Source organism: Podarcis liolepis (genome assembly GCF_965112155.1).
Source record: "Podarcis liolepis genome assembly, chromosome: Z".
NCBI classification, from domain to species: Eukaryota; Metazoa; Chordata; class Lepidosauria; order Squamata; family Lacertidae; genus Podarcis; species Podarcis liolepis.
Genome location: NC_139570.1, coordinates 22,546,268 through 22,558,937, shown reverse-complemented (window position 1 = coordinate 22,558,937; position 12,670 = coordinate 22,546,268). Strand labels below are relative to the sequence as shown.

General features: G+C 42.6%; 1 protein-coding gene across 4 annotated transcripts in view; it reads left to right on the top strand.

The window, feature by feature from the left end:
- Positions 1–12,670, top strand: part of LOC310698083 (uncharacterized protein) — a 72,658-nt gene that overhangs the window by 56,578 nt on the left and 3,410 nt on the right. The window contains exon 4 of one of the 4 annotated variants that reach the window (XR_014521293.1): positions 12,187–12,318. Coding sequence is in view for 3 of the 4 variants with exons in the window: in XM_083484844.1 (XP_083340970.1) it covers positions 10,203–10,234 (32 nt within the window). In the remaining variant the exon portion in view is untranslated. Of the gene's footprint in view, positions 1–5,615; positions 5,692–10,202; positions 10,315–10,506; positions 10,610–12,186; positions 12,319–12,670 lie in introns of those variants that run through there. The other 3 variants (XM_083484845.1, XM_083484844.1, XM_083484846.1) reach the window with 3 other exon arrangements.

The window sequence follows — 12,670 nt, the reverse complement described above, 5'->3', positions numbered from 1 at the left end:
CAGCAGCCAGCTGATTATCAGTGCTTGCAAAGCACCGTGCAGAAGCACTTTCCAGGTGCTTGCAAAATGCCTTTGGCCCAGTTCTGCTTTTACCTGATCCACATCTGACCCACATCCACATGAGATATCAGGTGTAGAGCAGATGGTCTTGGTTTGGTGAAATGGAGAGGCCTGGTGGGCCTAATTAAGTCCAAGGGTTGGAGGTTCCTCACCTTAAATGGTTGGATGGGGGATGAAGCAGGGGGCACATATCTATGCATCTATATCTATCTGTCTCTATATCTATCTATCTATCTATCTATCTATCTATCTATCATCTATCATCTATCATCTATCATCTATCATCTATCATCTATCATCTATCATCTATCATCTATCATCTATCATCTATCATCTATATCTATCTATCTATCTATCTATCTATCTATCTATCTATCTATCTATCTATCTATATCTCTCTCTCTCTATCTATCTATCTATCTATCTATCTATCTATCTATCTATCTATCTATCATCTATCTATCATCTATCTATCATCTATCATCTATCATCATTATCTGTCTGTCTGTCTGTCTGTCTGTCTGTCTGTCTGTCTATCTATGGCTTGAGGCCTGATACTGATGACCACGAGAATAATTTTTCAGACAGTTTTACTTTCTTAGCTGAGTGCAAATAGTCTGTTCTTCTGCCTTCTATGGAGCTGTTCTACATCACTGATCTGGACTGTAGATTTAGGTTTTAAAGGACATTCACTTCTGTGCTGTGCTGGATACAGAACCCGTTTTGGATGTCATGCATTTGCACTTACTGACCCAATAAAAATATATAGATACAATTTCACTCTGTTTTGTGTTGCTTTGACAAAGCAGTGCAGTTAAGTAACCCTAGACTCTGAACTTAATGGTGTGGCGGGTGTTGGTGGTGGAGATCTCTTAAGATGATCTCGTGTATTACTTTACACACTTCAAAATGTGCTGTGTTCGGCAGCACGCCTGCTCAGTCTGCTGAATGGGGCCCTGAGCTCCTGTCCCAAAGTCCTGCCCCAGAGGCACTACTGCCATTGATCATTACTATAAAGAACAGGTGGATCAGAATTCAAAGCCCTGGGTGATTGTGAGCTTTTAGCAATGAAGTGCTCCCTTTTCTTTGTGGAGGTAGGATCCGCCTCAAAGAACCAAGGACCCCACAGAGCTGGCTCTCCCCATATGAACATGCTTCAGTGGAGTGTTGTATCATTTGTTATTAATTCTATCATCTATGACTGAGACGGGAGGGGGAGAGGGAGAGGGAGAGGGAGAAAAGCAAGAAATGAATCTCATTTCATGCATCCAATTGTTTGGGCATTGTATGCCACAAAACATATGGCCCTCGTTTGAAACTCCTCCAAACCATAGAGGTCCATGTGCAACTGATAAAGCCCAATTTAGCTGGAAAGGTGGGGAGGAGAGTGGGGGGAGGACAACTCTCAAATCAAATTCGAGAAGGACGCCCTATATGCTTCCTAAGTGCTAAACCCAAGGGAAATTACTTCATCAAACCTGATCCAGACCACAGTAATGAAGACTGTGATATAGCTAGTGTTCGGCCATGTTGACTTTACAGTACTGGAATTAATCCATCTGCATAGCAGTTCAGTGAAATCATTTCCAGGCCGTGGAGTCTCTAGGGGTGACCATTTCTTTTTAAACATTTTTTTTCCAGGCCCAGATGCCTAACCTTTCTAGCTGGGGGAATGAATGTTATAACTGATATATTGTTAACTTTAAAAAAAAAAAAAAAAAAGAAAAAGAAAATTAAAAGCAGTGACAGCTGTCTGTCTTGATGGGATCTTGTCAAATTTTCATTAAGAGGATCATAACCCTCAAGTTCCAAAACGAATTTCAGTGGCAGTTTGCACACCGCTGTCAGCCTCTTCCTCTTTTCAGCTGCACTATACTGTAGGCGACCTTTGGGGGTCTGTTTAGCCATTCCAAAGTTCTGCTAATTTGCTTGGATGGGTTTTCATGCCGCTTAACATTTCGCACAGCTGGAGACAGGAGCACACTCAAATTTGGGGAGGAGGGGTTGGGAGTTTCTCCTCTGAGAAGGACTTCAAGCTAATCCTGTTGTGATGTAGGTCTATCCAATGTGTCATTAACATAGTCTGATCTTTAGTGCAACTGGTGCTACTCTTACGGGTGGGTAAATCTGTCATTTTTTTCGTTCTCTCAGTTTCTCATTCTTCCAATCTTAAATTCAGTTCTCCACATTTCCACATCACATCTTGCTTACTATCCACAATTTTTTTGCAAAGCAGTTCTCCCTAATATGATGCATTTCTATGTTATTTTCACGAATATGTGCATTTTATGCACACTATATGCATTTTTGTGCAGATTACTTGACTGAAAAACTGCACTGCAAAATTCAGTGAAGTGCAGTTTTTAGAAGGATGGTTGTGTTTTGGTTCACACATTTCTTTGGAAAATGCAAATTAGATAGGTTCACCATAATAATAATAATAATAATAATAATAATAATAATTATTATTATTATTATTCATTGACGAAGCAAAAGCCTTTGACTGTTTCGACCACAGCAAACTATGGCAAGTTCTTAAAGAAATGGGAGTGCCTGATCACCTCATCTGTCTCCTGAGAAATTGCTATGTGGGACAAGAAGCTACAGTTAGAACCGGATATGGAACAACTGATTGGTTCAAAATTGGGAAAGGAGTATGACAAGGCTGTATATTGTCTCCCTGCTTATTTAACTTACATGCAGAATTCATCATGCAATGATGGGCTGGATGAATCCCAAGCCAGAATTAAGATTGCTGGAAGAAATATCAACAACCTCAGATATGCAGATGACACAACATTGATGGCAGAAAGTGAGGAGGAATTAAAGAACCTTTTCATGATGGTGAAAGAGGAGAGCGCAAAATATGGTTTGAAGCTCATCATCAAAAAAACGAAGATCATGGCCACTGGTCCCATCACCTCCTGTCAAATAGAAGGGGAAGAAATGGAGGCAGTGAGAGATTTTACTTTCTTGGGCTCCATGATCACTGCAGATGGTGAGAGCAGCCACAAAATTAAAAGACGCCTGCTTATTGGGAGAAAAGCAATGACAAACCTAGACAGCATCTTAAAAAGCAGAGACATCACCTTGCCAACAAAGGTCCGTATAGTTAAAGCTATGGTTTCCCCAGTAGTGATGTATGGAAGTGAGAGCTGGACCATAAAGAAGGCTGATCACCGAAGAATTGATGTTTTTGAATTATGGTGCTGGAGAAGACTCTTGAAAGTTCCATGGATTGCAAGAAGATTAAACCTATCTATTCTTAAGGAAATCAGCTCCAAGTGCTCACTGGAAGGACAGATCCTGAAGCTTAGGCTCCAATACTTTGGCCACCTCATGAGAAGAGAAAAGACCCTGATGTTGGGAAAGATTGAGGGCACAAGGAGAACGGGATGACAGAGGACGAGATGGTTGGACAGTGTTCTCGAAGCTACCAACATGAGTTTGACCAAACTGTGGGAGGCAGTGGAAGACAGGAGTGCCTGGCGTGCTCTGGTCCATGGGGTCATGAAGAGTCGGACATGACTAAACAACAACAACAATAATAATTAATGCAAACAGAATCAAATTTCTCCTCCATCTCTGCCTACTTCCATTTCATGTATTCATATAAAACTTAAAGTTTTCCCATTTAAAAACCCAATACAGTGGTGCCTCGCAAGATGAAAATAATCCGTTCTGTGATTCTCTTCGTCTAGCGATTTTTTCGTCTTGCGAAGCAAGCCCATTGACGGATTAGCGGATTAGCGCTATTAGCGGCTTTTAGCGGCTTATCTGCTGATCGGATCAGCTGATAAGCGGCTTAGCGGCTTAGAAAAAGGGGGGGAGGAAAAAAAACCAGCAGGAACTCGCAAGACATTGTCGTCTTGCAAAGCCAGCCCATAGGAAATTCGTTTTGTGAAGCACCTCCAAAATGGAAAACTCTTTCATCTAGTGAGTTTTCCGTCTTGCGAGGCATTCGTCTTGCGGGGCACCACTGTAACAACAAAAATCTCCAATGGGCTTTCTTGTGCACATCCTTCTCAGTAATCCTTTATGGTGGACCTATAGAGTTTTAAATGGTGTAGATAAAGTGGTTGTGAGACATTTTCTATTTAACCCTCCTACTCCCATAATATTAGAAGTCACGACTACTTCATGAAGTTGACAGGCAGTTGATCCAGGAGAGAGGGAAATCATTTAGGCAACATGCAATTCATATGGAGCTTGCTGTCACAAGATGCAGTGATGGGACAAAACTTAGGTGGCTTTAAAGGGAGATTAGACAAATTCATTTAGCCGATGGAGCCTCCCAATAGCTATTTGTCACACAGTTAGATGAAAGCTCCATGTTCAAGAGCAGTATTCCTCTGAGCTACAAATACTTGGTCATGAGGCAATAATGAGAGAGAGCTCTGTACAGTGGTACCTTGGGTTACATATGCTTCAGGTTACATATGCTTCAGGTTACAGACTCCACTAACCCAGAAATATTACCTCGGGTTAAGAACTTTGCTTCAGGATGAGAACAGAAATCGTGCAGCTGCGGCGCAGCGGCAGCTGGAGGCCTCATTAGCTAAAGTGGTGCTTCAGGTTAAGAACAGTTTCAGGTTAAGAACAGACCTCCAGAATGAATTAAGTTCTTAACCCAAGGTACCACTGTATATGGTGCCACATTTACACACAGTTTAGAGCCTCAGATTATGGGCTTGTCCACACTTCCATCTGTGCAGTGATTTCTAGGCATGAATTCAAGAGGGGTCCCGTCCCCCCTCCTAACCAGATACCACTCAGAATACCCATGGTTTATTATTGATTTAGAACAAATATCAATCTGGTTTTCTGTAGATTGGCATTTGTTCTGATTCAGCAGTAAAAGACGGATTTCCCCCGAGAAAGTGGCGGGCTGAAAGAAAAACCTCTTGCACCTCTTGAAATGTGGGTGAGCCTTATGAGGCACATCTAACTGGCAAAAAATCACTGAATTGCAACTTTTACCTAAATGGTTAAAAAACTCAACAGCAAAAACAGAGTCAGAAGCAAACAGTATCATTCAGACATGGCAAAAATATACTCAATGGCTAAGTGATTTTCCCACCTCATATTTTGCTTATTAGTATGTGCAGAAATGACTATAATTTATATTACAAAAATAATTAGTTCAAGTGTTCATTTCTATTTTCATTGTCATTTGTGTTAGAATACTATACATTTTTTATAATGCTATGGGATTTCTTAAACTTGGCATAGCTTTGGGATTCAGCATGTCTTAATCCAGCCTTGGCCATATAAAATAAGAAATAAAGAAAAGTTCAACATTTGTCAGTCATCCCAATGCTTTTGCACTCATTGGTCAGGTCACTGAAAGGCAAGAGCAGGTTTACTTCCTACTAAGCAACTGGGTAGTACACTGTGTATAGATACTTTTCCTTATATCTCCAATAACCAGATATTATTTAACAAAAATACTTGTAGAAATGTGTATTTTGCAAAGAAAGGTCTTTAAAAATATGTGACTAAATGTTCATTCAAATGTGTGCTTTAATGTGGATCTGTTGTTTCTTTCATTGCAGGCTAACTCATAAACAGATTGGAAAGGACTTATGAGTGAACACCTGCATATGCAACACAGACCAAGGATAGACAGATTCATCTATACCTTGGAGAGTTGCTTCCATTCATGACTGGGGCAGATGGAACGCTTAATCTGGTTCAGCAAAGTTCCCTAGAATTGCCAGATGACACAGGTCAAGGGTGTCTTTTGATGATGGTAGAGATTTAGGAACTGCATAAGAAAGCACTTCTAGCTTCTAGATCTCTACAATAATCCAAGATGACATTTTGCCACATCATCTAGCAATGCCACTGAAATTTGCCGAAGCAGATTAAGTGTTCCATCTGCCCTAGTACTGTCAATCATGAAAGGCAGCAACTGTCCAAGCTCCAGGACAGAGAAATACACACACTTCTTTCTAACCTTATACATGTCCTGTTTTTCCTTGCAGAGTTGCCAGGTCATAACACAGAGGAGCACTGTGTCTCTTTAACAAGGTCTCCAGCTGTGATAGAGGATGCAGCTGTGGACTCCTCTGCCCTCCTCTTCCCTATGGTCCCTTTGCTGTCCCCCATACCCCACTCAGGATAATGTGAGAGTTTGGTAGGAGAAGAGATAATTATACTAGTGGAGGAACAATATGAGGGAGGCTGCATCTGCATTACCTTTCGCTGTGGTCTGATTATGTGACAGGGACAGGACAGCCTCTTCCCCAAAGTAGGAATGCTGTTGCTGGGCCTGAAGAGAGTGTGGCCTCCATAGCTGAGTACCAGAGTGCACGCAGAAGGCCCCAGGTCCAACCCTTGTCATTTCCAGTTTAAAAGGAACAGGTATCAGGATACTTAAGGACCACCTCTCTCTGTATTGACCCACCTGGACCCTTAGATCATCACCTGAGGCCATCCTCTGTGTGCCACATGCAAGGGAAGCCTGAAGGCTGGCAACAAGAGAATTGGCTTTTTCTGCTCCTGATCTATGGAATGCTTGTCCTAGCCTTCATTTTTAGTGTTTGCATTTTCCTGGGCATTTGGGCAGCACCAATGATTGGATGCACAATATAGGAATTGGGCTGTTAGTGTTGTGGCATCTGCCTTCTGGAATCCCTTCCCATTAAAGCATAGACAGGCACCATCTCTGCTGTCTTTTCAGCACCTACTGAAGCACCTGCTTCCCTATTCTTGTAATTTTAAGTTGTTTTAAACTGTTTTTATTATTGTATAATCTTGTGCTTTGATTGTTGTAACCTGCCCTGGGATCTTCAGGTGACTGGTGAGCAATAAATTCTATAATGATAGTGATGATAAGCCATCTGTATCCTGTTGCTTTTAGAAGAATACTCTTTGATGTGCCTTCCCTCAGCCCAGCTTCCTTGTGATTCGAAAACCACAAGGAATTGTGCTGCAAAGAGGAGACTTTTGCACATGTGCACATGAAAGCTTTGCTTGGCATGCAAAAAGAAGTCATCAGGTGAAGGTATCCTTGCCCTTACTCTGATGCTAACAGCAATGGGAGAAAGCGACTTGGAAACACAGCAGGGGGAAATGACCTTCCAGCATTTCAATTCACAGATGTGAACATAAGCCTAGTGCAGAAATGCCCTGTGAACTTGGGGGTCACCCAGTCAGATTGATGAGCAGTAGATTCAGAAAAGGCAAACCAATGCACTTCCTTCTTTGCACAATGCATACTTAATTCATGGAGTTCACTGCCACAAGATGGAGTGATAGCCTTTTGCTTAAATTAAAATAGGAGTCAGTAACCTGTGGCCCTCCAGATGTTACTGGACGCCCAACTCCAATCATCCCTGACCACTGGCCATGCTGGGTGGGGCTAGTAGGAGCTGGAACCCAAGGACCACAGGTTCCCCATCCCCACTTTAAAATGAGATTTAGTAGATTCATGGGCATTAGCCATCACTGCTGTAAGAGCTTCCATCTCTTGTCATTGCTAAGATATTGGCAGTGGAGCAGAAAAAAAGTACAGTGGTACCTCAGGTTAAGAACTTAATTTGCTCTGGAGGTCTGTTCTTAACCTGAAACTGTTCTTAACCTGAAGCACCACTTTAGCTAATAGGGCCTCCCGCTGCCACTGCACGATTTCTGTTCTCATCCTGAAGCAAAGTTCTTAACCTGAAGTACTATTTCTGGGTTAGCGGAGTCTGTAACCTGAAGCATCTGTAACCCGAGGTACCACTGTATACGGTATAAAGTATTTGTCAGTGGGAAGCATTTAATTCCCATTCAATTCCATGGGGCTTTGACAGAAAGGTTATTGATGGAATCCATCCCACATGAGCAAAACAACCAGGCCTTTGTGTATGAAAAAATTAAGCAACTGAATAATAAGCCATTTAATTTATTTAACTACTTCCAAGCTATGAGCAAAAAACCCAACTTTTTTTTTTTTGGTCACAAGTTGATAAAAGTTGTTTCATACAAAGGTTTTGAGAAAGAATGACCAAGTTCACTTAAAAAAAAAATTTAAAGGGATCAGGTTACTCTTACAATGCTAGTATAATCCAGTACTTTTAAATCAAATTACATTGGACGGCTTACCAGTATTCCTTCTAAATTGAGTTTACTCATCTGTGTGCTTTCCTTTTTAGAAAGAAAAACAAATGAGATGTACATAATAAAGTTTGCAGCTCAATCCATAGGCAACAAGAGAACAGTTTTCCAAGGTCAACGTCCAGGGCACTGTCACAGGACATTGACAAGGAATTGTGCAACTATTTGGGGCTACTTCATTTCAAGCTGTTTTCTCCTTACACTTATTTACTTTGTGTATTCACTCAGCTGTTTTGAAGAAACCAAAAGATAGGCACATGGGGTTGTCAACGTCTTTTGGACTACAACCCCCATGAGTCCCAGCCAGCATGTCTGGATAGCATCAAATTGGAGAAGGCTGACATATCTGAAGGATCACCTTCTCTTTGTCAAGGCTGAGTGATAGACAGCTTTCAGAAATGAATCAGGAAGTCCGAGCCAAGAAGATCACTCCTGCTCAGCCCAAACAGGAAGGCCAAACAGGACAGCCAATGCCACCTCCTGGATTCGTTTTAAGTAAGAAGGTGAGCAGGTGGTGGCAGACTGAGGTTGGTGTGGCAGTGCCCCATTTTCTTTAACAGACCAACTTGCGCTGCTTGCCACACAGTGGGGTCAGGACCATCAGGTCCAGGGGCCAAATGCAACCTTCAAAGTATCTCTGTGTGGCCCTTGTGGGACTATCCGTGGTTCACACATACTCTTGAGCCACACCATCTTTCCCCAGGCCACACCTTGCTGGCATTGTTTCAGATATTGCTTTAGTGTCCTTGCCCAGCTTGAATGTGCCCTTAAACTCTCCAAATGAGTCTTGCTTACCTGGATGAAGGACAGAGAGGGGTGTGTAAGTGTGTAGAAACAAGCAATTTGTACAAAGCGGAAATTTATATTGCCCTGTCCTGCCTGACATATGACCTCCAAAAGGTTGCACAGAAGAGAATGTGGCCTTCAGGATGGAAAGGATCCATACACTGGCTCTACCCCAGCTTCCCTTCTGACTCTTCTGAGCTTGGATCCCCAAAGTGGAGCCCATGGGCACTGTGGGGGCCTCATGCATCCCCCTTGGTGTCTGCACCAGGGGAAGGGAGGCTGTGGGGATCTGTCCCAGCCAGGAAGCAAGAATCAGAGACAGGCAAAGCTTCATAACTGGAGGAAGAGGCGTGCCAAGTAAGTGCAGGGCCGGGTTCTTCCCCAGCCTCTTCTGCACCATTGTCTTCCAGAACCAATAGAGAATTGAAGTGAGAGGAGCCAAAGAAGCTTTCATGCAGATGTAGTCTCTGACTACGTATGCACAGCTCGTCTGGAGAAGGTACATAAACTGGGAGTGGTCTCCAGTTGCTGCAACTGCTCCAAGGAGAGCAGACCTGGGAATAGCTGCCTATATGCTGGATTGGTGTGCATAGGCTTCCAGAGCTGCAGAAGTGATTTTATTGACAATAAAGAGTTACTGCTGTCCTGTGTGCATTCATTGGCTGGGAAGTGCCTTTGAAACCAAGGCTGTTTCTGACATTCCCTGGGGAGAGTGTTCCACAAAATTGGGGCCACCACTGCAAAAGCCCATTCTCATGTACCCCCCTTGGATGAGGCACGTAGAGTGGACCCTCTGATGAAGACTGCAGGCTGTGGGCTGGTTCATGTTGTAACAGTAACAATTTCTAAATGTTTGTCTATACATATAAATGAGCATATACACAATTTATCCAAGTTAGTGGCCTCTTTTGTCCTCTCTTCTGAAGATGGATGCCATCTTTTTGCATGACACCTAGGATGCCTCCAGCCAGGTATTTTGCTTAAGGGTGCACAAAAACTTGGTATCCCTGCAGGCTGGGAATATGACATAGTGCCTCTAGATGGAGAACTACACCTTCTTTTGATTTTGCAAACGCTCAATGGTTTTCCATTTGCAAACATTCTTCTGGGTTCTAGGAAACTGGAATAAAACTGGAGTAATAATTTAAGCATTAAGGGGGTAGAGGAGGGGGGGAAATACAAAACTTTCCCTATAAAAACATTGATTCTAGGATGACTAACCTGAAGTCTGTAAATCTTGTGATTATTTTCAGATTTGATGGACACTGGACTGCTTCCTTCGTGACCCTGAATTCTGCAGAATAAACACGCAGGGTCAAGTGATTACGTCTATGAATTTATACATGTATAACCACTAAATTGTTCTCTGTCCCCAGTTCCGGGATAGCATCGTACAACTGCAAACCTCGTCAGCATTTTGAGTTATTTGTTTAATTTCCAGCAGGCATATCCCAAAGGCCACAGTTTAAAGGAAAAGTTTGAAACACAGCCCTGGGCCATATGTATTCACTATTCATAAAATCAGGGATTTGATATTTCTGTTTTTTTGTTTTCCAGGGAAATTAGAGTAAATCCATTATCCCATATGTGGAAAGGCTCTGAAGTCTAAAGAATGGGGGGGGGGGGACAAGAATAGCCTGATGGTATGGGAGGGAAGTACACATCTGAAACAGTGGGGAAAATCTGCCTTCCCATTAGCCTCTGTTTCAAGGTTTTCTGAATTAAACCAGTTGCTTAGATCCATTCCTGTCTGGCTTTAAGACTGGTATTTGAAAAGAAACTGCTTTGATTTCTTTGATGGGTCACCTGCAGTGAAGGATAGATTGGGGGAGTTCTCTGCCTTGTTGGTTCTCCTGGAACTCTTAGCAGCTTTTGAGACCACCAGGCATGACATCCTTCTGAGCTAAATGATAAGGATGGAGAAATATGATACTGGTCTTCAGTGGTTCCTTGGCTTGGTGGTATTCCCTAAACCTTTGCCATCCCTGGATGCCCAATTGGCAGTGGTTGCTAGGAGTGCCTTCTATCACATTTGGCTCATAAGGCAGCCAGGGTCTTTCCTAGAGAAGACTTGGCTTCAGCCACCCATGCTTTGGGTACTTCCATGCTGGATTGTTGTAGTGCAGTTCTACATGGAAGTGCCTTTTGAAGCCAGTCTGAAAGCTTCAATAGTGCAGAAGCTGCCAACTTTTCTGGTGGTCATAGGGCCAAACATACATCTCTATTTTTACACCAGCTCAGCTGGCTTCATATTTGCATCTGCCTCAATTAAAAGGGCTGGTTTGAGCCTTTCAAGCGCTAAGCAGCTTAGCACCAGGTAACATAATATGTCATGCCTCAAGTCAGGCCCAAGCCAGGATAATATATAATTTCTAGCTCCAGGGGTTCCTGTCTCCTGACACAGGGATGTTCCCACTGGGACTAGCTGCTATTCTGTGTGGTGCTTCAGCAGAGCATCAGACTATGACATCCTCTTGGGCAGTAAAATATTCTTAGGTTCTTGATTGGCTTCACCCACCATGTTTAGCCTCTGCGGCCCTTGAAGGAAGGAAGAGATAAAAGGGACGTTCTGTTTGGGCTAAAACCGTGGCCCTCTTCAGGCACTCTGCTTGTATGCAAAAGTAACATGCAAGCAGGAATGACTGCACCAAGATCTGCCTGGATACTGGGAATAATTTTTATTATTATTTTCCTTTCTAAAGGCAAACCTACCTAATTTTGATTTTCCAAAACACTATGCAATAAAAAATGCAGCCACCCTAAATTCACATTTCTCTGAATTTTGAAATGCAGTTCTCCATCCAAGTCATGTGTACAAAAATGCATTTATTAGGGTAAAGATGATGGGTGGATTAAAGCACACCTTCTCTCTCTCTCTCTCACACACACACACACACACACTTTTCATTCAAGCTACAGAGGTTTGAAGGAGAAGTTGGAGTGGGGTAGCTTTAAAGCCCTTTGTAAGCAGTCCCACAGTTTGCTTGCTTTGAAGTAGCAAGAATCTGGACCTCAAACAAAGGAAAGGACCTGGTGTCACTATGATGCCCTATGGGGTGGAGGAGATGAAGATCTGGCTCTCTGGCCAGAAAATGTTCCCTACTTCTATGGTACACTGACTAGTAGCATCTCACCAGGATATGAACATAGAAGGTTGCTTCATACCAAGTCAGACTCATCAGTCCATGCAGTTCAGTGTTGTCTATACTGACTGACAGTGGCTATTCAGTGTTTCAGGCAGGGTTCTCTAGCAGTGCAACCTGGAGATGTTGGGGAATGAACTTGGAACTTTCCACACACAGTGCCGTTGCTTTGTCACTAAGCTTTGTCCCTTCCCTGAATATGGGAATAAAACTACTAAACTACTTGGTAAGTATAGTAAACATGACTGAGATTATATGGGCTACTATGAGCACTCCATGCTGGTATGATTCCATTTGTAATTTGCTGTTGCTACTACTACTACTACTACTACTAACTAGGGTAATACATGAATGAAGTAGAATATAAGTGGGAATTTGATCCTCAAATCACCCTTCCACTCAGCATAGATTGTTTCGTTGAAACACTTTGAAAAGTCCCTTGTTACTGTTTTGCTGGATGAATGCCCAAAAGCTTTAGCCAAAGCAAACAAAAATCAATTGAGAAATTTTCCCATTCACATCCATTCATATCAGGCTTAGATCAGTTCTCAAATGCAGAGACCTTGCAACCGTTTTGC